Source organism: Myodes glareolus, chromosome 2, assembly GCF_982192425.1.
Source record: "Myodes glareolus chromosome 2, mMyoGla1.1, whole genome shotgun sequence".
NCBI classification, from domain to species: Eukaryota; Metazoa; Chordata; class Mammalia; order Rodentia; family Cricetidae; genus Myodes; species Myodes glareolus.
In genome coordinates, this window is record NC_142027.1 from 51628258 (window position 1) to 51655232 (window position 26975).

Sequence of the window (26975 nt, forward strand, 5' to 3'; positions counted from 1 at the left end):
AACCCTTCAAACAGCCAATTCTTGACCAAGAAGACTGAACAGGGGCTGAGGAGATGTCTCAGTGGGTAAAGTGCTTGCTGTGCAAATGTAAGAATCTGAGTTCAGATCCTCGTCATCCTAGTAAAAGCTGGGCATGGTGGGATGTAGGTTGCTGGGACAGGCAGTCAAACTCAGTTCCAGAATTGGTGGGAAAACCAGACTTGAAAACAAAGGTGAACAGCTTTAGAGAAGACCCTAACCCAGAGATTCTCAACCTTCCTAAGGCTGTAAACCTTCAATACAGTTGCTCATGCTGTGGTGACCTCCAACCATAAAATTATTTTCCTTGCTACTTCATAACTGTAATTTTGTTACTGTTAGCCTTTACACAGGCATGAGTACACATGATTGCACTCCACATTCCCAAATAAAAATAGTTTCTATCTTTTCACAAATCCAGTAGCTTTGCGTTGGTTCAGTCTGTTAAATTTGTGGTAATTTGTTACAGTTAAAATTGGCCATCAAAAGGACACATGGTAGTGCATTAAAGGACATCTAGGTAGTTACAAAGTGAGGATAGGTGTTTAGGAAGAATTATCAAAGATAATGGTCCCAGGACTGACTGAGGAAGTGAGGCTGTATCAGGCAGATGGTCCAGATGGAAGAGCAATTATCTGCAGGGTACACACCGAGGACAGAAATGTTTCAGTAAAGCAAGATTACTTGCATTAAAAACAAGTTTAGGAAGGGTAAATATTCATATAGTAGGTACAGTTCCAGTGTATTTAATAACTTATGAAGGTCTTTGTTTTACTCACAAGCATACTGAGGTCAGGAGTAGCTTTTTGGGGTCACAGAGCTAACATATAGTAACCCGCAAAAACAGAGTGAAGTAACCTGACAGTCTCTAATGCCCACCATACTCCTCTCCACATTGTGAAAGGAACCTTAAGTACATAAGCAAGACGGTATGAACGGCTGAGAATGAACAACCATCCTGGGGGTTAGGATCAGCAGAGCTTGGGATGTTTTGTCCGAGACAATGATGGTGGTAATACTGACAGTCTTTGGGTTTCTTTGTTATTATCAAAGTTGGGTTGTTATCCAAGGTATGTAGTCTTTCTCGACTACTCAAATCGTTCCGAACTACATGACGAACTCATTTAATATAATCCGAACTCTTCTTTTTAAAATTTCTAAAGCGGAGTTAAAGGCTGGGCCTCACTCGGACTTATCTGTAAAACACCTAGCTTTGAAGTTGTTCCAAACCTGGAAGGAACTTAAAAACTCCCTTCGCAGAGGTTCCTACCCGGCGTAACCCCGCCCCCGGCCGGACACCTCGGGCCCGCCCCCCCACTTCCTCCCTCCCTCTCCCGCCTAGGCCGCCCCACCCGCTCTCTCCGGGCTCCGTCTTCCCGGGCTCTCCCGCTCCGCGCAACATGGCCGCTGCGACGCGGCAGGAGCCGTGGAACCGCGTGAGGATCCCGCAGGCGGGGAACAGCAGCACACTGACGGTGCCGGACCCCAGCGCCACCCTAGGTGAGTGGGACACGCAACGAGGTTCCGCACGTCTCCCCGAGTCCGCGGCCGGCTCACGCGGGATGGGGCGGGACTTCCTGAGCGCGGGGCATGCCGGGAAGGGGCGCACGGGGCGGAAGGTCCGGGCTGCTCGTGTGGCGTCAGGGTTATCCTGGCCGGTGGCTCCGGCACTGGGATCTTCTGGTCTCCTGCGGGCCAAAGCTGGGGCGTGAAAGCAAGGCTGGCCCTGGCCTGGCGCCTGCAGCTCCTAATCCTTACACGCCGCCTGGGATCCAGTGCTGTACCCCAGGCACCCTGGCGGCGGAGCTCGTTTTCCCCTTCCCGGGAGAGGGAGTTCCTCGGGTCCCTCTGTTCTTCTCGAGAAAAAAAAAAAAATTCAGTTCCGAGACAGTATTAGCGGTTTTTAGAAAACAAGAACTCCCAAAGATATGTGGGGTGGCAGCTCAGTGGGGTCTGTGTTTTGAGTTTTAATTAAGTTTGTATTAATATGATTCGGGAGGGTGCGCATTTATGGAATCAGGTGATGTTATTTACCCTGTCCCAAATCGTGGATGGTTCGCTTTTAGGACATCGTAGGATTTTTTTTTTAAGAGTCTATTGGGTGGGCGGGACTTAAAGATGGTTCCATGCTTATCGATCCCCCGGGATTCACGTGGTAGAAGGCGAGAACCAACTTCCGCAAGTAGTACGTTCTCTGATCTCCCACTGGACTCAATGCTCGGTGTGGTACCCCCTCCCACCCAGTAAAGAAATGTAATAGAATATTAAAACATAATGCAAATATTGCATAAGGTGGTGGGCCTTTTGAAGTGTGAGGTGATACCTGAGTGCGAAAACAGCTTTCCTACAGCCTGAAGGATGTTTAACCACAAAGGGGCGTTCAGACCAGGAGACATAGCTACCAAGATATGCTGCTATAGTTTTCTTGGTTACTTCATAGCTAACTTTTTTTTCCTTTTGAACCTGTTAACGGTCCTATGACTGTCAGCTCAGAAATTTCACTATTTCTAAAACAGGTTTTAGATCACTCTAAGATGGGAATAAAAATAGTACCAGCTTCTTGGGACTGTGTTGGAAAATGAAAGAGTTGATACCACAAAGCTTTTGTAACACTGCCTAGGTTGACGGTCAAATATCTTTACTATTAAATATAAACACATTTGGTCATAATTGTTAAGTGCAGCTATCAAGTCCTCACACCTTTCTTCCCATCTGTGTTATGCAGCTTAAAGTTCTAATTCCTCCCTAGCCACATTTCTAAAAAACAATGCTATGGGAAATTCACCAACTTGTCCATACCCAGGTAGCTAATATAAATTCTCCAGATAGTTGGGAGGAACAGACAAGATTCTTCCATTTAAGAATCTTTGTGTTTCCCTTTTGGACCACCAGGTGGCACATTACACTTGCTTCACAGCTGCTCTTGTTAAGACTAGTAAACATGGGTACACCCCTAAAGTTACACAATCCAACTTCCAGTAACCCTAGTGGTTTCTTTTTTCTGAATGTAGTTTCCCATTGCTATCCTTGGGGGATTGGTTTCAGGAATCCTATATAAAAATGTGCACAGGCTCAAGTCTGTAACATGGTAGGCAGTATTTTGCAGTATGACCCACACACATCTTTCTGTATCCATTAATTTATCTCTAGGTGACTTATGATATTGTGTACAGTATGACTGTTATTGAAATACATTACAGATGGAATGGGGGGGACTATATTCAGTGTGAGGTTGGCTGGATGCACGCAGGACACGCATGGGTAGAGGGCTGAGTGTGTTATATATTCTCATCACAAAGTGGTCTCCAGATACAGCTCCTTTGGCTTTGAAGGCTATGACTTTATTCACTCCGTCTTGCTTACCTGCAGAGCAAAGTGAGGGTTTTAGAGGCAGATGCAGCATGCGCCCAGCTTTTGCATGTTTGGGGTATAAGTGGTCATCACCAAATGATGACTGTGGTTATAGCGCTCACAATCAAAGAGGGACGTGATGACACACACACATTTGTGTGTAAAATACGTTCTCTTATTGCTCACCTGATACCACTCTCTATTTCTTACATACTTAGACTCTTTTATACTTTTATCGTCGAGGCTGATTTGTGTTCTGATTCCTTTAAGACAAGCAAGGCCGAGTGTCTCCTCCAGTGTATTTCTCCTATGGTGCAGCAGATGTAGAATGCATACCGAGTCTTGTTTTCACTGTTTCTGCTTTAGACCTTTGCACTGCAGCTGTCCTTAAAGGATGCCATCTCGTCACAAAGTCACTTAAGAGCCAGACTTTAGATGTTGAAGTCGATGTGTTATGCTCCGTCCTCTACAGCAATCATAACAGACTGAGCCGCCACAAGCCCCATCTGGCTCTCCGACAGGTGAGAGGAATTCATTCATAAGTATATAAGACACAATTACATGTTGGGTATTTTGACCTTTATTTTTCCAGAATAGTTTCAGAAGGTAATTTACGATCAAGAAGTGCATTCAGAGCTGGTGCTCACCTTTAACCTCAGAACTTGGGAGATAGAGACTGGCAGGTCTCTCTTAGTTTGAAGCCTGCCTGGGCTATGTCGTGAGTTCCAGGAGAGCCAGGGCTATGTAGAAAGACCCTGTCTAAAAGAAAGAAAACAAAACAACAACAATAACAAAAACAAAAAACTCAAACAAGAAGTTTATTCCGATTCTTTCCAATTTAATTTTCACTATGCGCAGCCTTTAATAGTGTCTTGGCCTGGTTCAAAAGTAAACTAATTTAAACCAAAAAAATCTTAAAAATGAAAACAGTTGTGGTTTAGTGTTGTGGTTTACTTCTTGTGGGGTCATATAGTGAGCAGTCTGTCGGTGTGTGTGAGTGGGTTTATGGTAAATTGTGGTATAAAGTGGTTTCATGAATGTTTTGGAAATAAGAAAGTATTGTGGCCTTCAGCTTCATGACTCCATGGCAGAGCTGCTGAAGCCAGGCTCTGTATGTGCCGTTCACAAGCCCTCTTCACTAATTCCTCGGGTACCTTTCAAAGTTCAGTGTGCTGCCCACTGCATGCCAGAGCCGTCTTTCCAGTACTTACTTATTTTCTCACAAAGCTCTCAAAATTCGGATGCATCATATACAATGTTATCTCCTAACATACCTTGCATGTAGTTAGGTCTTTAGTATGGATTTGTTATATGACTGAGTCAATTTTCTACATTTCTGGTATTTACAGACTGCTGAAACTGAGTAGAGAATTTGCTGTCTTGTTTTACTAGGTTCACTGCTGTAAACACATTCCCTCAAGAAGTTATAATATTGGGACTTCTATTCATTTTGGTCCTGTCATAGCATCGGGTATTTGGCACATAGTAATTTCTTAAATTGAGAAATTTGTTGGATTGGTTAAAGTCCCTATTCATAAGCAAAAGCAATTGCTTTGGGATTTGGGTTTCTTCGTCCTTAAGTGAGAAGGTCTTTTGTGGTGTTTCCATACCGTGAGCGTTTGTTGTCCTCGCGCCCTTGATCATGTCTGTGACACTGCTGTATTACACACATGCTAATGTGAGCTGATCTTCCTCCTTCAGGTAGAACAGTGCTTAAAGCGTTTGAAAAACATGAATTTGGAGGGCTCAATTGAAGACCTGTCACAGTTGTTGTCTGCCAAGTAGGTGGCCCATTGCTCTGTCAGGATGCCTTTGCTACTCCCTGCTTGGTGTTGAGCTATAATCAACTAGGCCAAGATATATACGTTGTGTTTTAATAAGGGGCACCTGTTGATTGACGGGAGGGGCTGGTGGGACACTGAAATGTGGCTCACAGTTGGTTACAGTGAAAGGTCGGTGGGTGGCTTGTGGGCATAGCCACTTCAGGCTGAGCCTAAAGCAAGTCTTCACTTGAATACTGCTGTAGAGATGTTGTGTTTAAAAATGAAACTCATGTCCTTTTCTGTTTATATCAAGTGAAACTCAGTCTGGAGCCACCAAAAACTGTGCCGTCCCCAGCCAGCCGGTGGTGGAGGTGGTGCTGATGAAGGTTTTGGGAGGCTGCAAGTTGTTACTGCGCTTGTTGGACTGCTGCTGCAAGGCATTTCGGTATCCGTGGTTACGGGAACACCTTTGCAATGGGGCTGTTTGGGTCTGTTTAGCTCTCCAGGTGGGGTAACCTGTGGGACTTCTTAAAGCTTTGCCTTTTGGCTCCTCTTCCAGTAATTGCTGGTATGGCTGGTGCCAGAGACTCCATATCTCCACCTATCATGCGTTCTAAGAGTGTGGCTGTTAGGGATTCTTACCCGCAGACACTCACTGTGGTCCTTGGAGCTCTAGCAGAATGGACACCGCTCTGTTTTTAGTGTACTGTGCCTTTATTGCCACTAGGACATTAATACCTTTAAGGTCGTCTTTACTGCCAGTGTATTTCTTTCATAATTTAACTCACACATCTTTCTTTGGTTTTGTTTTTCCAACTTGAACTGATCCCCAGGTTGACTGTGAAGCACTTAGGACTGCAGGAATTCATCATTCTGAACCTTGTGATGATCGGGCTGGTGAGCAGGTTATGGTATGTTCACATTTCTGCGTTTGTGTTCATCTCTGCCTGACCTGTTTCTTGTTAGTGTTCTCACAGTTTCGTTTCACTGTTGTCCCTGGGATCTGAAGGAAGACAGAAGGGCTTCCCTGTCCTCCCGTGCAGATTGTAAGCTGAGTGCTGGTGGCTGTGCTGGAGGAGTGGACCTCTGAAACCATATGACCAGCCTGACACAAGTAGCTCAGAAAGTGAACTCCTAGGACCTAGGAACTATAATAACAGTAAAGTAATAATGATGATGATGACGATGTTGATAGTAATATAATAATGGTGGCAGTAGTGACTTTGTAGTAGGCTTTTGAAAAAGCTGCTGTTCCTGGGGTGGTCAGATTTTGATTCTTTTTGACAACTATTTTCTAATTTTAATAGCAATTGGAAATAGAATTTGGCCATCCTAGTATGCTCTGGACATTCCTGCTGCCAGCACACACTGCCTCTGACGTGTATTTGGTAGATGGAAATAGCACTAGTAGTACTCACCCACTAAAAAAAGGCATTTTCCTTTTTTTTAAGAGCTTTAAAAAAAAGATTTGTTTACTTATTTTATGTGTATAAGTGCTCTTCTAAATGTATGCCTTTATACCAGAAGAGGGCATCAGATTCTACTATAGATGTTTGTGAGCCATCATGTGATTGCTGGGAATTGAACTCAGGACCTCTGGAAGTGCTCGTGACTAACTGCTGAGTAATCTCTCCAGCCCCACCAGACATTTGCTTGTGTGTATTTGTGCAGCATAAAAAGGTTTGATGGATACAGAATTGGATCATTAGCTATTACTTGAATGTAGCAAAACTATCAAAACAACAATGAAAACAAACACCCAGAAGATTCTTTCTACCTTTGAACATAAACCTTGCTCTGATGTCTTAATTCAGATATCTCATTTGTATTTTCAATCATCTTTTTATTTTGCTTACTTTTAATCAGAAGGAACAGCATTTGAATTAATAATGTTACTTTGTTAATTAAAAAATTAAGAGAAGTTCTTACTGTGTAGCCCAGGATAGCTCTGAATTCATGATTCTCTTACCTTAGCTTCCCAAGTGTTGTAGGTGTGTACCACCAAGCTGGGCTTGCTAATCATATTATTTTAAAATGTTTAACTTTCATTGTTTTCTGAAATGAAAATGGATTTACATTTTACTGATTAAAACAATGGTTTATGCTTAGAAATCCCAAACCACAGAAGTGTGAGAAACTTGAAATGCCCCTGAAATCTCATCTCGATAAAATACCTATAGGATTTTTATGTGCACACTTTAACACGTCTCTAGGAAGTTCTTTTCGTGTAGCATTTAATACTTGGATTTTTGTGTTTGGGGTGGATTAAAATGGCAATTTTCAAATATACACCATAGGCATTTTGTTTGGTTTTGTTTACTCTGTAGTGGCAGAGCTTGGTAACTCTTTATTTTCAGTTTTGAATCTTGTGTTTTCTGCATATCTGCAGATGACATTACTAGCTAATTCATGAGCTTCTGTCTTTCTAGGGTTCTTCATAAGGAGCTTCTAAGGAGGCTGATTTCCTTATATGAGCCATTGCTCGGATTGCGTCAGGAGGTCTCCAGGATTCAGCCCATGCCTTACTTCAAAGATTTTTCCTTTCCTTCCAATGTTACCGACTTTCTAGGGCCACCTTACATTGAACTCTTTAAGGAAAAAACGCCTGCAGCTTTTGCCACTAAAGGAGTAACTAAGTTGCTAAATAAACTGTTTTTAGTGAAAGAACAGCTACCAAAGAGCAATGAAGACACTCTAGATAGAATTTCCAAAATATCTGAACAAAGGAAGAGCAATCTGCAGAGTGGTGTGGACCTGGGACAGCCAGTGAGAATGAGTAAAAAGACCAGAAATGGTGAGTTGCTTGGATAAGCACAAACTCTTTTTAATTTCTTTTGAAAATTTTATTTTTTATTCTTTAACACATACTTTTAAAATAAGTCTTTGAAAGCGTTATATAGTCACATATTATGTAGAAAGAAATTCCGGATCTCACTTCCTAAGTCACTGGTTATATTTAGGGAGGTGTGAATATTACCCATTTCAGAGCTTTGCTTCTAGTTTCCTTCTTGGGCCTTTGCTTTATTCTCTTCATTTCTTTGCAGTAACTTGGCAGGAAATGTCATGAAGTTAAGAATTTGTTGGCAATTTGAAAGTCATGTGACTGAATTTTTCTTTTCCTTTTTTTAATTCCATAGAAAAACCATCAGGATTTGACGTGCGGGCATTCTGCACAAGGCTGCGAAACAAGGCTGCTCAGGTCTGTCTGGTTTACCCTAACACAGCTTTTCATCTCTGCCAAGTTTGCAGGAAGCTACTCACTAAAGAGGGAGCTGGGCTTTCCTCTAGTAGGCTAGGTTGTGCTCTTAGTTCTTAGTGTGAGCTTCTGAATGATCAAGACAGGACTTTTGAATGGACCTGGTTACTCCAGTTAGTAGATGTGTTCAAAAGTGCTTTAATAGGCATTTCTCTAGAATTTTAGTGTAACCATATGGTCCATCTGAAGTACAGATGGTGAGCAGTTTAAGAGCATGGATTTTGTAGTTGCTGGAACCTTGACCCCACTTCATATTAGCTGTGTGATCTCTAAGTTCACTGACCTCACTATACCTCCCCTCTCCTCTCCACGCTCCTCCTAACTTTGGCCTTGCTTCAGTACTTGTAAAATGTTACGTGGACTCTCGAGTGTGGGAAGCATCATTTTGTCTTCCTCCTCATCTGCCATTAGGTACCAGCCATGTTTGGGGGTTCGAGCTTTAACTGGATAGCTTTTATTAGTGTCAGAAAATTGTCTGATAAGTGCGTCAGTGTCACCCTTTACCCATGAGCCATCTCTCCAGCCTCGAACCCATAGTTCTTTATTGCACTTTTAAACATGGGTGGCAGTGTGCATTTTTATCTTACCCAATTCATGAGTTCAGAAGGAGAAAGCATGATAGACCTTGGAGCGCCTGACACTATCTTAAATCTTTGTGTGTATCAGCTCCCATTATCCTCAGAAGAGCCGAGTGGGGTAGGCGCTTCCACTACTGCTTTCACAGTTCAGAGCAGGACACTGAGGCGTGGACGGTTTCAAAAGTTATTCAGGCCACATAGTGAAGTGACAGGGATCAGGTTTGAACGCAGGCCATGTGATTCCATAGTGCAGCAGTCCCAGGGAGAATGTCTGAATTTTGGTCTTAAGAACTGTGGTGTCTATGAGCCTTCCCACTTCTGCAGCCTGAGAGCCAGCTTACAGGTGATCTGGTTGGTTAGTGTCCTCCTTATTCAAGAGGAATTGCAGAATATTGTAATTGGCATCCATAGCTCAGCTTGTTTTTAGAGCAAATTGTTGATCACAAAACAATACTCAAGGGTCTTTAATTTCATAGTTATTTCTTTAAACTCCTTTGAGTGTGGGGATTTATTATTTGACAGGGTCTGACTCTGCAGACTGACCTGACCTCATAGAGACTTTGCCTGCCTCTGCTTCTTGAGTGCTGGGATTAAAGGTGTGCGGCACCACGAATTTGAAAAGAAAGTTAGCTTTGGTTGGAAGATAGGTAGAGTTGGTAGGTGGTATATAATTTTCCTAAAGTAGAAAAAGCTAGTAAAATCCAAACTTGACTTGCTACAGAAGAGACCGAAGGAATAAAGATGCCTTGTTAAGAATGGTGCAGGTTTAGGAGGGCTGCACTCCTAGTCATTTATCCTGTGCACTGACTGACAGGCAGGCCTACCATGCTGGGCACTTGCTGGGGGCCCCCATCCGTGTTTTCAGTAATGTTTGTGATCTGTTTTGAGGATTGGTCCTGGGAGAATAAAAACAAGAGGAAAACAAGTGTAGTCCAAGTCAGTCCCGCTGGCACAGGTCTGTTTTCCCTACTACTTGGGAGGCTGAAGGAGGGGGATGACAAGTTCAAAGCCTCTGTGAACTAGAGTGAGTTCAAATAAGCCTGGTAATTTGTTGAAGCCATGTCTCAGAGTAAAAAAAAAATTAAAAGGAATACAGGCCACTTGACAGGTATGCACAAGGTCCTGTGTTCAGTCTTCAGTGAAAGAAATAAAGCCAAAAACATAAAACCTCCCAAACAAATAAATGAACAAGGTAGTTAGTTCAGTGATGCCACTGTGAAAGACTTGTGATTTCCCCCTCATCATTAGCTTTGACTACTGTTTAATCAGAGTTTCACTGTGTATGTTACATGTATATGAGAGTATCTTGGGTTTTCTTTTTACTTTTGGTTTTTCAAGACAGAGTTTCTCTTGTGTAGTCCTGACTGTTCTGGAACTTGCTCTGTAGACCAGACTGGCCTCAAACTCACAGAGATTAGCCTGCCTCTTCCTCTACCTCTGCACTACCACCACCCAGCTTTATTTTGGGTTTTCTCTGTACATTTAATTAAAAGGCAGATAGGAACTGCCTTCGTAGAAAGGTAAAAAGTAGTGTTAGGAGAATGGGTAAAAAGGACAGGTCCAATGCATTTAGAGTTTCCTTCTTTGACCAAAAAGAAAAAAAGAAAAGTAATTATTGATTTTTTTTTTTAATGAATCAGCTTCCCAAAACTTTTGTTCTTTATTTTCAAGTCAGTACCATTTTTAGTTTATCTTTGTCACCTTTTTATGTTTCAGGAAACCAGCCCTGAGTTTAAGTGTTCTCAATCCAAATTTAAGACAAGCAAACTGTCTTCTCAGAAACTGAGAAGAGCTCCCTGGGTTAACAATATTGTGCAAAGAATCCGCATGACCAAGACTTTCGCCCAGCTTTCTGAAGAAATCCAAACTGCAGTTGTGCTGTGCCGGAGCAGAAGGCTCAAGGCTCAGGCTGCCTACTTGGGCAGCAAACTTCTGAAGAGCAACAGGCTGAGACACGTGGAAGCTCAAGGCTATAGGTGACTATGCTAGAAAATTCCTTTCTCTTTTTGGTAAGAAAGTGTACATAAGTGCATTACCTCCTTCGTTTCAAACGGGATGTCTAGCAGCCCTCGGGACGCTGAAATAAGACCTACTTAGTACAGTTGCATGTGTTGCTCCTGGCATCTGGGCAGTTGTGTCAGGAGGGAGAAAGTAAGTGTTCACTGGACTCAGTAGTCTGTATCTCATCATTCCCACTGGTTCATGTCAGAAAGCATTAAGATTACCTGTGGTCTTCAAAGCCAACGGCGACAATCCTAGGAGCTCAAGCCTAGTGGGAGGTATCCCTTCGGTAGACAGTGTCAGCACAGCTGGGTGAGGACAGCAGGGAACTGAGTGCTTCTGCCTATGAGGCCCACAGGCCGCAGGGATTAGGGTCAGATTTGATGTTTATAGCAGCCAGGTGCTTACATATTGATGCATTAAATTTATCATGGTTCTTACACTCAAAGAACAGTTTAGAATAGTAAGGAAACAGTTAATAATGATGAACAGTTAGCAAGAGGGGTAACAAACTCAGTTTTATTGGTTAAACTGTTAGTCTCTACTTTTCAAAATATAGAAATCATATTTTCCTATTGCTGTTTCAGTAATACATTATTTTTTCTGTAGTACAATTTGGAAAACATTTAATGTCCACAGCACTCTGAAGGCATTATCCCATTTTATTCATAAAGAGATGGTACTGCTCAAAGAATTGGAGCTGGAGATCTAGAACTCAATTCAGTTCCTCTGATTCTTGTTTTCGTTTCAACTGACAGATGCACCCACTTTTTACACAGTGAAAAGTCACGGCTTATAGTCATGACTGGGAAATGAGTCATGAATTGCTTATTACACAGAGTTTCCTCAAATGATAAGAATGAAGGGATTTGGGTAAGGCACATGAGTTCTCATGTAGAGTTCTACATGAGTTCTACTGCAGACTTGAAGGGGGTACAGTGCAACTCACACTTAGGGTGTCTCACAGCTGTCAGGCTGTCTTCGCCAGAAGCCCCCCACCCTTTCCTCTCTTTATTTCCTCCTACAACATGAACTTAGCTAGAAATGGATTATGACTTACTGCAGAGATTTCTATTTGTGATATTTTACAATTTCTACATGTTTACTTGAGAACAGATTTATCAGCATGAGGGAAAGGCCACGGCTCTGAAGCATGGAGTTATGAGAGTTACTTTGAGGGCAAAATGGAGGTATATTTGCCTGCATCCTGAGAGGGAATCAGGCTCTGAAAAACATGCTCTTAGGTTGGAACTCCCATTTCCTTATTTTGTGTGTTTGAGGTTAAACATGCATACAGGCGTAGGACTTATAACAAATTGTGTACTTTTGTGTTGGAAATTGGTGCTTGAGAGCTTTTTAGCATCATAATAAGTTGAGATTTTTCTCTTCTGTCCTTTAGTTTGCCAAAGAAGCTACAGTGCATGAAAACATCTCTTTGTAAGTGCCTTCTTCGAGGCTCCATTATCAGCACTTCAAAGTGTCCTCCTAGACAAAGAAGATCAAAGTATACAGTTTTATCGAGACAAAGGAAACCGCAGAGAAAGTTGCAGTCAAGTCTTTTAAAGGAAACTCAGAAGGTCCCTGAAGGGACTCTAAAGAGCACTAGGGACACCAGTGCTAAGTGGGGCCCTTCAGATGCGACAGTTCAGAGGACAGATGTCTGTCCTAACAAAAAGGAGGTCTTGAGAAGACTTTCAAAGCCCGTTCTAAAAACAAAGGAGATGGGGATCCATGGGAATGTCACATCAGGCAGTGGAAATGAAACTGGTTTGTGGACAGAGAGACAAACACACACATACAGTGTGCCAGAAACTGCTAAAGAGGCAGATGACATTGATGATATTTTTGCTTTGATGGGAGTTTAGATGTTCATATATGAAACTTCTGAGCAGTTAACAAGCTGGTTTGGTGTTCTGCTGTTTTAAGTGGAACTGCTGAGATCTGGAAACACTGCTTGGGCCAGGAGCTGCTTCTGTGCAGCATTCCACAGGAGTGCACCCAGTCCAATAAAGTTACAGCGCTCTGTCAGCTAATCAGTATTTACTTGGCTTTGACTGTACAGGGTGTGAAATATGGTGAAAAGTCCATCATAGTCTGTCCCTCAATAACACACCTTCTTGACTGAAACAGGTAGGTTTCCGAAAATTAGATGCTTATGATTTACTAGGGGGGCAATGTCTTAAGTTCACAAAATCTTCTGTATCTGAGGGTAAACAGGGAGCACGGTTGGAGAGTAGTAAGGAAGCACTATAAAGGCTCACTTAAGTCTCACTGGCCCCATTCCTTTTAAGAAGTCTTTACAGTTTGTGTGTGTGTGTGTGTGTGTGTGTGTGTACATGTGTGTGTATATCAGAGGATCACTGGTGGGAGTCACTGGGGTATTGATCTGCAATACCCACCGGACCATCTCAACTGCCCAGGTTCTTCTCTTGAATAACAATGTGTATATGCAGTGGATGCTGTTACTAAAATGAATTATCAAAATATTTGCCATTACTCAAATAGAAAAAACTATTATTTAATCTTCATTTTGTCACTGTAACTTTTAAGAGGATATATTACAAGGCTTTTGGAATTTTTTCTTGTTTCTAAGGGATGCAGCAAAGAAGTAGGTGAGTGTATGCATAAATTTGTCACCTGGTATCAATGCTATCACCTGACTATATCAGTACAACTGCTCCTGGACACGATGGTCAGGGGAAATCTGGCCTTCCACTCCTCCAGGCCAGAAAGGGTGATTTAAGAGAAGTATGTAGCTTTGTGTGTGTGTGTGTGTGTATGAGTGTATGAATTTCTGGGTTTAGACAAGCTACAGGAACTGCTTGGCACTTGAGTATGTGCAATTAGGAAGAGGAATATACCTGCTTCATCCTCTGGTCAAAGAAAGCCCGAGGTTTTGTTTGCTTTGGTGGGAATGGAACTTCGTGCCTCTTATCTGCTAGGCCATGGCTTTTCCACTGAACTACATCCTCTTGAACTAGAAAGCCATGTCTTGAGGCTGCTCACAACGTCTCTCCACACCAAGTACCAGTGTCTGTGGTGGCCAGGCATGCGGGGCAACTTTACTTCTCCTTCAGCACTCCTGTTGTCTTCATCACCTCACAAGAATGCTACAGCTTTGACAGAGCCCTGCTCCTGGCAGAAGGATGCCTTTGAATGTAATTCTTTTAACACCTATATTTGCTTTGTGAAAAAAAAAATTAAAAGAATTTTTTTTGGTTTCAAATACTGCTAGTTTGGATAAAATAACTAACTTTATCAATTATAAAACAGCTGAAATTTTTCCTATTGAGTTTTTAAAAGCCACATAGTTGTACAGCCGTACCACAGCTCTAACCGCTGATAGCAGTCTCACTTTGGAATACTAAGATTCTTCATGAAGAATTGATGTCTTCATAAAAATTTTGCTCCAGTAAGCTGCAGCTCAAAGCCAGTCTGTCCATTTTAAATCTGGTGCAATGATTCTAAACCGTCCCACTGACTTGCAAATTCACTTAAAACTAGGTTCTGTGATCTCTGCTACTTCCTTCAAGGTGGGATGTTTTTGTGATATAAGCCTATGAGGTTTGCTGTGTCCTTTGGTTGATTATGGCTTGTAAATGTACAGCTGCCATCAATATAACTTGTTAGCCTTCATAGCTAAGGTGCTGACAGCCATCAACGAGGTGAGGAGACATCAGGTGATTTCCCCAAGGAGCAAGTAATAACAGACACTAGAAATGGAATCTGAATCTTGGATTCTGATTATCAATCCTGTGTTCGCCCAAAGGACAGTGAACGATTCTACTCCCACATGACTGGTTTTTCCAAGGCTGGGCAAATTTTGACAGTTTTTTTTTAAATATTCAAATAACGACAAAGAAGAATTATAAGCGTACATATAGCCATTTATTTTTCTACTTACCTAGGCACACTTTACAGAAAGACACCCCACCTTACCTAGTTCACATTCACAGCATTAAAGGTGGTAGACATTTCTTTTATAAGATAAAGAATTAATATAACCTCTTTACATAGTAGTAGCAGGGTTTCACTTCATGTATTGCTCTATGTTCTTGGACTTGTTAGTTTGTTAAAATAGAAGACAGCTAGCATCTGTCCTAATGAACATATGATTTAATTATAACCCTCACCCCCAACAAATTCGTTTTTGCTTAGGATGATACAGGTTTTAAAGTTGAATTGATTCTCCTGCAGGTTGAGATGCACAATATTTAAAACAATATTGGAATTCTTCTAGGTGTTTAACTCCAGTTGACACGAAGAATGTTGAACCTTCATCAACCCTGGGAGCATTTACTTAAGATTTCCTGTTATATCTGCTATAAAGCATTTCAACAGATGCACTCCAGAATAGGTCACTGCACTGTGAAAAGAAAAGAAAGCTTAATTTCCCCCCTTGCTCAAAGGTTGTAACAGAACTGAATTCATGTTCTACAAACTTGTTTTTAAACAAAATCTTATAATGTCATGTAGGAGGGCAATGCCTTTTAGTCTGCCCCATCTTCCTTCTCTTTCGTCAGTTTCACGCAGTATTCTGCAGTATCTGAAATAGATTCACACAACTATTCTGAGGATCCACAACATTGAGTCTAAACATTTTGCCACACCTTCCATTTTACTTTCTGTTCTCCTGAGTAAGTCTTGACAGAATTTAGTCTTTCTGTGATAAAAATGCAAACACCTTAAAGTATATTTAAGGTAAAAAAAATCATCACCACACACTGACTTATGTGTCTGTCTCCACCCACGTAGAAGTGGACAGCTGTGGTCTCAGGCCTGGACATCCTCTGTATAAAGGTGCTGTCTCCTGTAGTGCTGCCGGTTCTGTTAGTATGTACAGCGTTTTGGATTTTCTGGTTAAAACTACCGTGCCTAAAACAGCCTTGTGATGGCTTTTACAGCTGAACTAAGCATGTAATTTAGAGGAAAGCCACAAGTTTGATGGTCCATACACTGACCGCACTACTCTGCACTCACATGCAGTATTTCTGTTAGCTCACAATTCTGTCCCCCAGAGTCAGTTCTCAGATGCCTGGAATTCTACTACACAAAAAATACAGAAGTAGTTAAGACTGTACCTGCTCACCTATTTTCCCGTATCATTTATAAAATATGCCCTTTGTAATAACCTATATGGACACTTCACATTTATACTTTTCTGTTGTGTTGGGACAGAGTTCATGCATGAAAATTATCACTTAAGTTTTGTCGATAGCTTCAAAGCCAAACCTTTCCAGACTAAGTGTCTTTACCTTTCTTCTAAGATAGCAGTTCTCAACCTGTGGGTCTCGACCTCTTTGGCAAACCTCTATCTCCAAAAATATTTACATTCTAATTCACAACAGTAGCAAAATTACAGTTATGAAGTAGCAATGAAAATAATTTTCTGGTTGGCATCACCACAACAAGAAACTACCGAAGGGCCGCAGCATTAGGAAGATTGAGAACCACTGTCCTAAGAGAATATAGAAAGAAAAGAAAACCTGAATTATTTACAGAACTAATTTGCTCTATCCGAAATATGCCTGGAGCTCTAGTGAGCGAGTGGGCAAGCGTCCGCAAGTCTCCCGGGCTTGAAGAGCTGTGGGTATATTCCTATGAATGGCTGCTGTGTTACAGTGAATGCTGAGTGTCTTTCAGGACAAGAGGCGTCCATGTCCAATTCAGATTCTCAGTGCTGCGTGACTTACAGGTCACGTGGTAAATATGAGCGACAGCAGTGTTCCCACTCAACAGGGTCATGCAGCAGAGAAATCCATCATGTCTAAAAAAGCAAACTCCTTTAAAAAACACCACGGATCCAATAATATGGCTCTTAAGTCTAACCCTGCCACTTACGACGGGCAAGAAAGGAAATTATGTAAAGTGTCTATCAATCACAATACATGCTCCTGATAGTGACGTTTACCGGTGAGAAAATGGACTCAGAAATAAAACCAGTAGCCTCTTTACCAGAGACCCACAGACGTTACACAAACCCAAGGCTATCTGTCCCTAAGGCCCATGCTCCTTCCATGTTAGCAGACACCTCTCTGTAACCCCATTTCTCATTGTAGCCTTCTCTGTGGAACAGGCATGTTTACTATGAAGATCAGGGGCAGTGTGTGTATGTGCAGCACCCCTCCCCCATTATCTGTCTTCATATAGCTTTAGTGTTTAGCCACAATCTGACAGGGCTGGTTTGCCATATAGTACATACAGCAGTGTGGGGCTATTGCCTCATCAGTCCCCTTTTTTTGGAGCTCCATAATTCCATTGATGTAGCTCCCCAAAGTATTAATTTTCCCTAGTAACATCATGCTGTTAACACAAACAGCTTATAATAACTAAAATTTACATTTTTTTCAAAATGAAAAATGTTGAAAATGTTGCTAGTTTAACTTTGTGTGCTTTTTAACCCTGCTTACTAAACAGTTAAAATAAATGGCAGTTTTATATGACAACGCTTGAGGGCTCTGGAGGAATTAGGAGTTTATTCCACCTCCAGGATTTCCATTGCACTTGGAGGATAAAGGAACAGGTCAGATCTGAATGTAGGTGAATGCAAAGAGCATTTTGTAGGAAGATGGAGGGGGATCTGGAAAGGCATATTCATAATTGCAGTTTCAGTGTGATCTAGACTGATAGGACTCAAACGGCTAAGGGGACAGTTACACCTACATCTGCTATATTGTTTTTAATTTTCTCACAAACTATCCCTGGTGCCTTCCACAAACAAGTCAGGGCAAGGAAACCAGAGACTGATGCTCCATCTGCCTCAGTACACATTACTTACTGTACCAAAGGTACACAGTACAAGTTAAAAATAGAAATTTTTCATGAAACCACATCATAGTGCCTCAAAATTTACCAGCTCAGAAAATAACTATTCCATCTGTTTAGTTTAATTCAAACTTGAAATATTTTTTCTTTATATAGGCCTATTTTATATTAAAATTTTTAATTATTTTTCTGAGGGAGTGGGTCCTACTATGTAGTCCAGGGTGGTCTTGAACTCAGGTCTACATAGTCTTCCTGGAAGAAAAATGTTCCTGTCAATTTTCAGGCAAATTGATCTGTTGCGGCCCAAATGAGTCTTTTACTCTAAGATAAATAGTGTTCATTGAAATTAAGGAGACAGCGCTGGTGAGATGGCTCATCAGGTGGAAGTGTTGTTCAACAGCCTGATGACCTGAGTTCAAATGGCAGATTCACAAGGGCAGGAAAGAACTGACTCCATAAAGGTGTCCTCTGACCTCCACAGGCACACCACAGCATGCATGTGTCCGTCCCTCCCCCCTCACAATAGATAAATAAATAAGTAAAAGCTGGTTTGAAAAGGAAAGGTTTCATTTCTGGCATGGTCTAGGGTTGAACTAGGTTGAAGCAAAAAGAGAATGAAGTATCTGTAAGGAGGAGCCAGCATGAAAAAAAAAAGAATAAAACACTAACAGACAGTACTGAAAACTCACAGCTAACAGTTTCCTAGAGGCACTTAATCAAGGACACTGACTTCGTAGTAAAGGGTTTATATTTTGGGGGTGGGGGAAGTGGGGTTGAGACACGGTTTCTCTGTGTAACAGTCCTGGCTGTCCTGGAACTCGCTCTGTAGACGAGGCTGGCCTCGAATTCACAGAGATCTGCCTGGTAAAGGCTTTTAGTACAGTGTTATTAGAGAAATCTGACTCTTACCTGATAGGAAACAACTGAGGAAAGCAGCCTTGTGTTTGTGTGTTAACAAACTTCTGGATCTGAAGCACTTGTTTTAAAAGATAGCCTTTGGAAGATTTGTCAATTTTTGTTAATACCATCTATAGAAAAATAAGTATTAGAAATAAAACTTATCAATATAGCTTTACACATTTTAACTATAATTTTCAGTACTTAAGTTGATTTTGTTCATGCAAATTTCTCAATCTCTACCTACTTTCTCATCTATACAATAAAAACAAGCCATAAATAACTTGCTCTGATGATGAGTTAAATGTCACACATAGTGTGTACTGTGTGTCTGCTACCTAATGCTTTACTAGACATAACCATAATGCTTTGGACTTTATTTAAAGATCAGAGAACCAGAGCCACACTTATAACTGACATCAGCTGTTCAATGTGATTATAATGTATTTTATATCTAAGATAGTTAAATGACTGTAACTTGACTGTGCCACATAAAGATGCTAATATGTAACAATTTTGGAACCAAAAAGTTCAGTTTTACATGTAATACTTCAAAGGAGAAATTAGAAATTGTGTTCTTTGTTGGCTATATCTACTATAGTTGTACTCTTGGTAAATCCAGATTGTTGCTTATTCAACTACAAAATAGTAGAGGAAGGTCAAAGCATAGGTGATGACAAATCAAGGAAAAGGTGAAATTTCAATCTATCAGGTTTTCCCAGGGAATATCAAACACTCAGACACTCTTACTTGAAGCTGACCCATGCCAGGCAAGTGATATCACTGAACTATAACTCTCCCGGGATAAAATTTAAAGTCATCTTTTTGTTTGTTCTTTCCCCCTTCTTGGGTACTTAGATTATTATTAATATCTTAATTCCTTTTCCAAAGAAGAAATAATACACTCTTCAGTATGTGATTGCACAAAATGGTAACTATGATACTAAATCAGGAATTACTTCCTAGCCAGTTTGATAATATTCAGTCATTTTTATACTAATTCCTTGATGCCTTATAAGAGTGACCCTAATACTTCAAAGGACTTCTGCAAATCCAAAGAACTTTTGTATTCCAAGAATACACAAAAAGAGTGACTGCTGAGTTGCATGGCTTTAATTCACATGAGTAAATTCACTGCTTCACTTTAGTGGTTTCTGACAGTTTTTGAAAAGTAAATTATAGTCATTGAATTCTTCACTTTTCTTAAAAAGGAATTTTAAAAGTCTATCTGGAAGTAATATAAAGCAAAATTAAGGTGGATACTAACCTACCGATCTGCATTTTAGTGTAGGTCAATTTTATGCTAGTAGAAAAAAAACTAGTGAGATATTCCTAAAATAAATTTTCAATTTTATTTATTTCATGCATTGGTGTTTTGGCTGCATATATGTCTGTGTGAGGGTGTCAGATCTCCTGGAATTGGAGTTAAGACAGTTGTGAGCTGTCAAGTGGGTGCTGAGAAGCGGGTCCCCTGGAAGAACTGCAGTGCTCCCAACTGCTAAGCCATCTCTCCATCCTAGAAAATAATTCTTTTTAATATAAAAATTCTATTTGTGTATGCTGGAATCGTCTAAATTTCTGCTGCAGTCCTAGTTACACTTCTGTAAGTACTATACCATGAGCTAGTGATGTTTTGGACAAATGTTTCTATTTCCATAAAAACATCAGAACACTAAGTGAACAGTTTAAGAAACTGACTGTAAATGTGAAAGCGTGTATAGTTCCAATATGTTAAAAGCACACGCCATTCTTTCAGAGGACCTGAGTTCAGTTCCTGCACCCCTAGTAGGTAGCTGGCAACCTCCTGTATCTCCTGCTTTGGGGAAATCTGTTGCTCTCTTTTGAACTTCATAGGTATCTGCATACAGGTGATATAGGCATGTGTATGTGTGTACATACATGTGTTCTCTCTCTTTCTGCCCCTCCCCCTTCATAAATTTAAAAACTTAAAACTGAAAGGAAAAAATAAGAAAGTGTTACAGAACTTAAAGTCACTTTCCATTTTTTTGTGTATATAGGATGTATACATATATTGTGTGTATAAGTATGTGTATGTATGTGTGTATACATGTACACATGTCTGCATGCAGAGGCCAGAGGAGGACATGTGTCTATTTCCTCACTCTTGCCTGTTTCCTTTGAGCCAGGGCCTCCCACTGAATCTGGAGCTGGGTTGGTAGGCAGTGATCATGTGATCCTCTGGTCTCCAACCTCTAGAGCACTAGGGTTGCGGGCATGTATGTGAGCACAGTTTTTCAGGTGGTGCTAAGGACTAGACCTTACGTGCCCATTCTGTGTAGCAAGCATTCTTACCCGTGGACCCATCTCCCCAGCCACTCCTCTATCTTCTGAGGAAACACCTGCTCGCTACTAACAAGTATATGTGCATATTCACATGCATCCCAAATGTGATTTCTAATTGCACCATAACTCTAAGGAAATACTTACCACATAAGGCAAAGCAAATTCTTCACACATCTCTATGGCAATATTGTCTAACTTTGTAATTCCAACCACACTATCAACTAACAAAAATGTTCTCTTCAAGCTGTAAGAATAGAAAGAAAATCAATGCAATATAAGATAAACCTATTCACCTGTCTCTCTCATCCTAGGAACTTCATCCTGCAGCCCAATAGAACTCAGTGCAGTTTACTGTACTTTCAATACCTAAATTTGTTAAATATCAATTTATTTCAATAAGAACATTTCAAGCTGACTGAGTCTTGGCAGAAAGATAAATGAGCTCCCTCCTGTAAGACCTTAAAAGTCTAGTGGAAAAAAGAGACAAAAATCAAATTTGTTATAATTTTTAATATTACTTTAATTTTGCAATTTTAATTAAAATTAATTTTACTTTTACTTTTAATTTAGCCTTTATATGTAAAGCTACAGGAAACAAATTTCCATATATATGTGCACACACACACACACACATTTTATTTGTGATGCTGAGATCAAATCCAGAGCCTTTAGCAAGTTAAGCAAGTACTCTATTACTGAACTACTTATCCAGTCCTTTTATTTATTTATTTATTTTTCTTTTTGTTTTTTTTTTCTTGAAGACAGGCTTTCATTGTGTAGCCCTGGCTATCCTGGAACTCTCTTTGTAGACCAGGTTAGCCTCAAACTCAAATCCGCCTGCCTCTGTCTCAGCTGGGATTAAGGGCATGTATCACCACTGCCTGCTATGAATGTTTTTTTTTTTTTTTAATCTACTTCAGAAGCCTAAGTATTTTCCTCTAGATTGTGTCATTCTTCAAACACATTATTATTTGATTACTTATGGAGATCAAAAAATAAATATAACATTTTCAGAGTTTGTGATGATCGAGCTACTTTAAGACAGAGTTTACTGAATTTTATTTAAATTAATTAGCTAATGATTTTAATTTTCAAAATTAGCCAGCTGAGAGTTTGGTTTTTTAAAAAAACGAACTAACTGTTGAATATTCTTTATAGTTTCAAGCTGAGAAAATAAATGAAGTTAAGATTCTCCTGAGCTATAGGCAGAAGCTAAACAGGCAGTGTATACCCTGGTCCACAATATTGTATTGTGGAGTAATATGAGAATAAAAAGCACCTACAAATCAGTCACTTACTATGCATTTGTCATGAGTAGAATACCCTGGATTTAAAAAAGCGCTTTGGTATGAAATGTGTAACTACTGTAAGAAAGGAATTTTCTTACTTCTTTCGTTCTTTTAGATAGGCCTCTACCATGTCAACAAAGTCTTCGGGGGCTCTATAGCCATACCCTGGCATGTCCACCAATGTAAAGTATTTTCCAACTTTGAAAAAATTCATTTTCTTTGTGTGCCCCTGATAAAGTAAATGAAAAAAAAAAGCTGGCTTAAAATATTCCCTTTATTTCATAACTAGAAATGTCTTCTATTCGATCAACAAATATTAATTAAAAATTGAAGTATATATTCTGAGCAAAGGGAGAAGAAGTGATTAGTGGCCACCAATAATTAGATCATAATTAAGTCTCTTTAATTTGTTTTTAAATAAAATTTTTTAGCTTAAAAATTTTACATTTCCCATAAAAAATAGATAAAATATTTCAGAATCTTTCCTATTTTGCTGTCTATTTATGTCATCCAGATTTAAGCTGTATGTCTGCCATTAGTCAGTTCTCTGGTGAACAATATACACAGAGGAATGAATTAGGATGCTGATCAAACGTTTATTCTATCACACAGATTCTCATATTCAAACCCTGATGTTTCTTACCTGCAGACTAGTGTTTCCCTAAGCCAAGATGTTTTGGATGTGGGTTTTAGTGTCCTCATAGAGAGGTTTTTAAAGAACATGCAACACCATAATTATAAAATAAAGTCTAATTAAAATTCATGCAAAGATAAAATATGGCTCCTTATGCTTTTGTGATCCTGAAACAGGAATCAGAAAAGGAAAGACAGACAATTTGGAGCCAACTGTTTGGATCTTAGAAAAGACACTATCAAAGGAGAGGTTTTTTTTTTTTTTAATGTTTTTAATGAATGATGATTATGTTCCTGGTTAACTTACTCGTCCATCTGTTAGAAAGAGTTTTTAGAATTGTATATTCGAGAATGAAAAGAATCACCGTCATCCATTGTCCTCTTATACAGGAATGGACTTCATCACATCTAAAAGTCATAGCTTAGGTGGCTTATTTGGTCAGGAAGCAGGGAAGCGAAGATGAAGTGTTAAGGAATGGAATCATTAGTGACAAAGACAAAGAATCTACTACATGAAGTGGGAAGCAAAAAGCCAGTGAATCCTGAAAGGGCTTAAACTTAACGAAAGGGGTAGGGAACAGTGAGCATTACAGCTGGTGAAACTGAGCTATCAGATACCAACGTGATGGGAGCCGGGGCGAGTGCTGAGAAAAGGCTATTTTAGGTCCCCGCTGAGTCTGCAGCATTGAGAAGGAAGTAGAAGGGGAAAATGACAGAATGCCAGCAGAGCAGAGCATCTGCAAGAACAAGCATAGAGTGGCCTTGGGTAAAAGAACAAGCACGACTGGTACATATGTGTCAAGTATTTTCCAGCCAACAAACCTCTCCGCCGACAAATAATCCCAATCAGTCCAAATCAGAGCAAATTAAAAGATGCCCAGGTTTAATGGGTGACAGCGCTCCTGGGTGGCCCCCGGGAAACACTGGCGGGATGGGGTGGGGGGGGAGGAGAAAAGGGGAGAGCACTTGTTCATTCTCGGGGGAGAGGGCAGTTTAAATCCTGTGGGAGTGCTCTTGACCTTTCCAGGGGAGTGGTCACTGTTTGGTGAAGTTTGGAGTGAGGCAACTCCTAGGGGAGGGAGTTTGGAATGGAGTTTTCTGCCCAGCATTCCAAAAATGGATGCCAGTGGCCTGGGTGAAGTCCCCAGCTAAATATTCCAGACTCTGTATAAAGGTGTGCCAGGGAGCTGAGGTGATGCTGCCAACCAAACAATATGCAAGAATGTATGAGAATGTATGAATAGAAGGTATAAAAGATTATAGAGGATAGAACAACTTGAAACCCGTTTTTCCTATAACCAGTGTAGAACTGGATGCTCACTATTATGTAAGGAAACGGAAAACAGCAATACAATACTTAATTGGGCAACTGGAGAAGATTTAGACAAAGGATGCCTTCCTCAAGATATTGGCAAGAGGTCTATGGTCAGATCAGTTATATCTTTTTCTTCAGGAAATGCACAGGCGCTAAAGACATGTCTTACCTTACGTCTTGTTTAAAAGAAATCTCTTTTGTAGGAATTTAGCAATTATGATCTCTTTACCTTCCAATACTTAGGTTTCATTTTAGTAAATTCAAGAGATACCCAGCATACCGGTTTTTTTGAGACTCTGACTTCTACATCAGGGGCCAGCGAAAACAAGGCTTTTATCAAGGAGGATTTTCCAACATTGCTTCGGCCTATGAAACACACCTGGTATGATAGGCAGAAAGGAGAATGGAGAGCTTAGAGATCTGAATAGTGGTTTATTAGCAAACGTTCTATTTGTGGGGTTGGAGAGATGGCTCAGCAGTTAAGTGCATTTGCTGCTAGAGGACTCAGGTTCCATTCATTCTCAGCTCACATGGTGGCTCACAAATGCCAGAAACTCCAGTTCTGGGAGTATCTGACGCCCTCTTCTGGCTTCTGAGAGCAACGGGCAAGCATGTGGTGTACAGACATGCATGCATGCAAAACACACATAATGAAATTAAAAAACCAAACCAAACCAAACCAAACCAAACCAAACCAAAACACTGGCTGCTGTTTCAGAGAACCGGGGTTCGATTCCCAGCACCCACATTGCGGCTCACTGTGGTCCTCCACGGGCACTGCACATAGAAGTGGTGCATCCATACCGAGTTCCCCGTTTGTCTGATTCTTACGGTCTCTCACGTTGGGTGATAAGACATGAACACCGGCGAGCTCCAGCTCTCTCACCTCCGGCTGCTGCAGGCTCGGGGCGTGGTCTAGGCGGACCGCCGAGCTGAGGTACTCGACGCGGTTCCGGGCCGTGGCCTCGAAGACTCTTTCCGCCCTAGTGATGTCCTCTAGGCTGGGGTCGAAGAGTCTCTGTTCGATGAGGCCTGGCCCGGTGTCCGTGACGAGATACTGAGCCAGTTCCCGCAGCGGGTATACAATTTTCGTTAGCTGTTTCTGCGGAAGCCTTAGCACGTCAGCGAAGGCAGGGGACCTGCTGTAAAGCCGGGACCAACCCCTTCGGGCTGGCGCCATCTCAAGGAGCCTACCCGTTCTATGCCACAGTCCAGCTGCCGCCATCTTTCTCTCCCAGAATCCTCGCGACAATGTTATTCATTCATTCATAGGATCTGGCAGCACTAGTGCGGCTCACTGCCGCGGCGCCTGCTGGGACTTGTAGTTTTCAGGGCCTTCTTGCTTGCTCAAGCTTTTCACCGCCAAAGACTGTGAGAATGTCCGGACCCGCAGGGGAAAGCCCGCAGACTTTCTTTAACACCTTGGTCTTCCCACCTGTGCATCGGATCGGTGTGTTCTTTTGAGCCTTAAGGGTAGAAGCCATACAGCGAAGCTCTAGTGGGTTCCATGCCCCTTTTGTCATCTGTTTCCGGTCGTATTACCGATAATTAACATTTAATCATAAGTTCACATCACTGAGAAAAGCACGTTTGCAAAATTAAATGAGCTGGTGAGAAATGTGGTTGGAATAGCACCTCGTTTTCAGAGGAGGGACTAACTCTTGGGCAAACATGCCATTGGAGCTGCAGCTGAGATCTCTTGTCCAGATCCATAAACGGGAGACAGAGGGAACTGGGAATGACTAAAGGCCTCTGAAGCCTCAAAATGCTCCCCCACCTTTAACAAGGCCACACCTCCTAATCCTTTCCAAACAGTTCCACAAACTGAGGAACCAATTATTCAAACATATGAGCCCATTCTCATGCAAACCAACACAAACATTTAATCATCATTTCCCCCTCTGCCACTCCCTTATTTTTAAAAGCATTGGTATATACCAGAGACATAAACTTTACAGAGATGAATTAGAGTCAATATATGCTGTTTTCTCTGGTCATATGTGATCAAACTCTTCCCAGTGTACACAGAAGATCAAAGATGAGACATGCTTGTAGCAGTTAGATCTACTAGTGAGAGGGTGGAAAATTACAATTGGATTTAAGGGAACTAACCCCATTAGAGTTGCCATGGGAGTCTTACAGAATACAGAGAATTGTGTAAGTTCGGGGGGGGGGAATAAAAAATTAGCCAAAATCACTATAGGAGAAGATCACATCTGCTAAATGGGATCTTGTAATAGCTCCCAGTAATACTCTGAACCTGTTTGTTGGCAATATCTTGGTTTCTGGTGTTTTGTCTCCATGAAGTAGCTATTAGTTTATAACGATATATTAGGAGTCAGGATCTAGCTTCCTACATCAGCGGTTTGTCTGGGCTAAGATTGAGAATAAAATTTAGCTCCAGTGAGGTAAAACAATGTAGTTTAGAAAATCACATGATCTATGCCCAACATTCAGTGTCCAAAATGAAATTCCTAATATTCTCTCCTCCCTTGTTCTGTTGGTTTTGCATTCATTCCTATCACAGTATGTGACAGTAGTATCCCCTCAATTGATTCAGCCAGACTTCTTGAGGGAAAGTCTTGATTTCTTTCCTTATATCCCACACTTAATACAGCAGCAATCTTGCTGATTTAATCTTTGATACATTCTGATACATTCTGAATTTGAGTCTTTAGGCAGAGCCACTATTAGTATCACGTTTCCAGTCCCCATTACCTCTCACCTAGATAACTGCTATACCTTCCAGAAGCTGGTTGTCTACCATTGCTTTTTACTCCATTAGGTACATCCCCGACATAACAG

At 41.0% G+C, this 26975-nt stretch overlaps 2 protein-coding genes across 5 annotated transcripts; one reads left to right on the forward strand and one right to left on the reverse strand.

The window, feature by feature from the left end:
- The first annotated feature begins 1339 nt into the window (after positions 1-1339).
- Positions 1340-14193, forward strand: Rmp64 (ribonuclease MRP subunit p64). Of its 4 annotated transcripts, none has more exons than XM_048422353.3 (9): positions 1340-1518; positions 3736-3890; positions 5071-5150; positions 5446-5577; positions 5966-6043; positions 7562-7926; positions 8270-8331; positions 10683-10942; positions 12367-14193. In XM_048422353.3, exons 1-9 carry the CDS (start codon positions 1419-1421, stop codon positions 12830-12832), a joined length of 1698 nt encoding a protein of 565 aa, XP_048278310.3. In that variant the 5' UTR covers positions 1340-1418; the 3' UTR covers positions 12833-14193. The 4 variants fall into 4 exon arrangements, 3 of the variants coding, with proteins under 3 accessions (XP_048278310.3, XP_085541708.2, XP_085541707.2); XM_085685582.2 differs by lacking the exon at positions 1340-1518 and adding an exon at positions 1677-1969; XM_085685581.2 differs by lacking the exon at positions 1340-1518 and adding an exon at positions 2040-2203.
- Positions 14194-14833: 640 nt separating this feature from the next.
- Gtpbp8 (GTP binding protein 8) lies at positions 14834-25410 on the reverse strand. Its single transcript, XM_048422354.3, has 6 exons — positions 25057-25410; positions 24451-24549; positions 22321-22451; positions 21078-21177; positions 18642-18760; positions 14834-15333 (listed from the first exon to the last, which is right to left on the reverse strand). Exons 1-6 carry the CDS (start codon positions 25393-25395, stop codon positions 15264-15266), a joined length of 858 nt encoding a protein of 285 aa, XP_048278311.3. The 5' UTR covers positions 25396-25410; the 3' UTR covers positions 14834-15263.
- Positions 25411-26975: the final 1565 nt, after the last annotated feature.

What these genes read in the sequence shown, in the direction of transcription:
- Rmp64 (XM_048422353.3), top strand. Translation starts at nt 1,419, where the DNA reads ATGGCCGCTGCGACGCGGCAGGAGCCGTGGAACCGCGTGAGGATCCCG. An exon ending in GGACCCCAGCGCCACCCTAG is followed by an intron (nt 1,519 to 3,735) that starts GTGAGTGGGACA and finishes TTTCTGCTTTAG; the next exon opens with ACCTTTGCACTGCAGCTGTC. An exon ending in GTGGAAGCTCAAGGCTATAG is followed by an intron (nt 10,943 to 12,366) that starts GTGACTATGCTA and finishes TCTGTCCTTTAG; the next exon opens with TTTGCCAAAGAAGCTACAGT.
- Gtpbp8 (XM_048422354.3), bottom strand. Translation starts at nt 25,395, where the DNA reads ATGGCGGCAGCTGGACTGTGGCATAGAACGGGTAGGCTCCTTGAGATG. An exon ending in CGAGCCTGCAGCAGCCGGAG is followed by an intron (nt 24,550 to 25,056) that starts GTGAGAGAGCTG and finishes CTATCATACCAG; the next exon opens with GTGTGTTTCATAGGCCGAAG. An exon ending in TATCTAAAAGAACGAAAGAA is followed by an intron (nt 21,178 to 22,320) that starts GTAAGAAAATTC and finishes CTATTCTTACAG; the next exon opens with CTTGAAGAGAACATTTTTGT.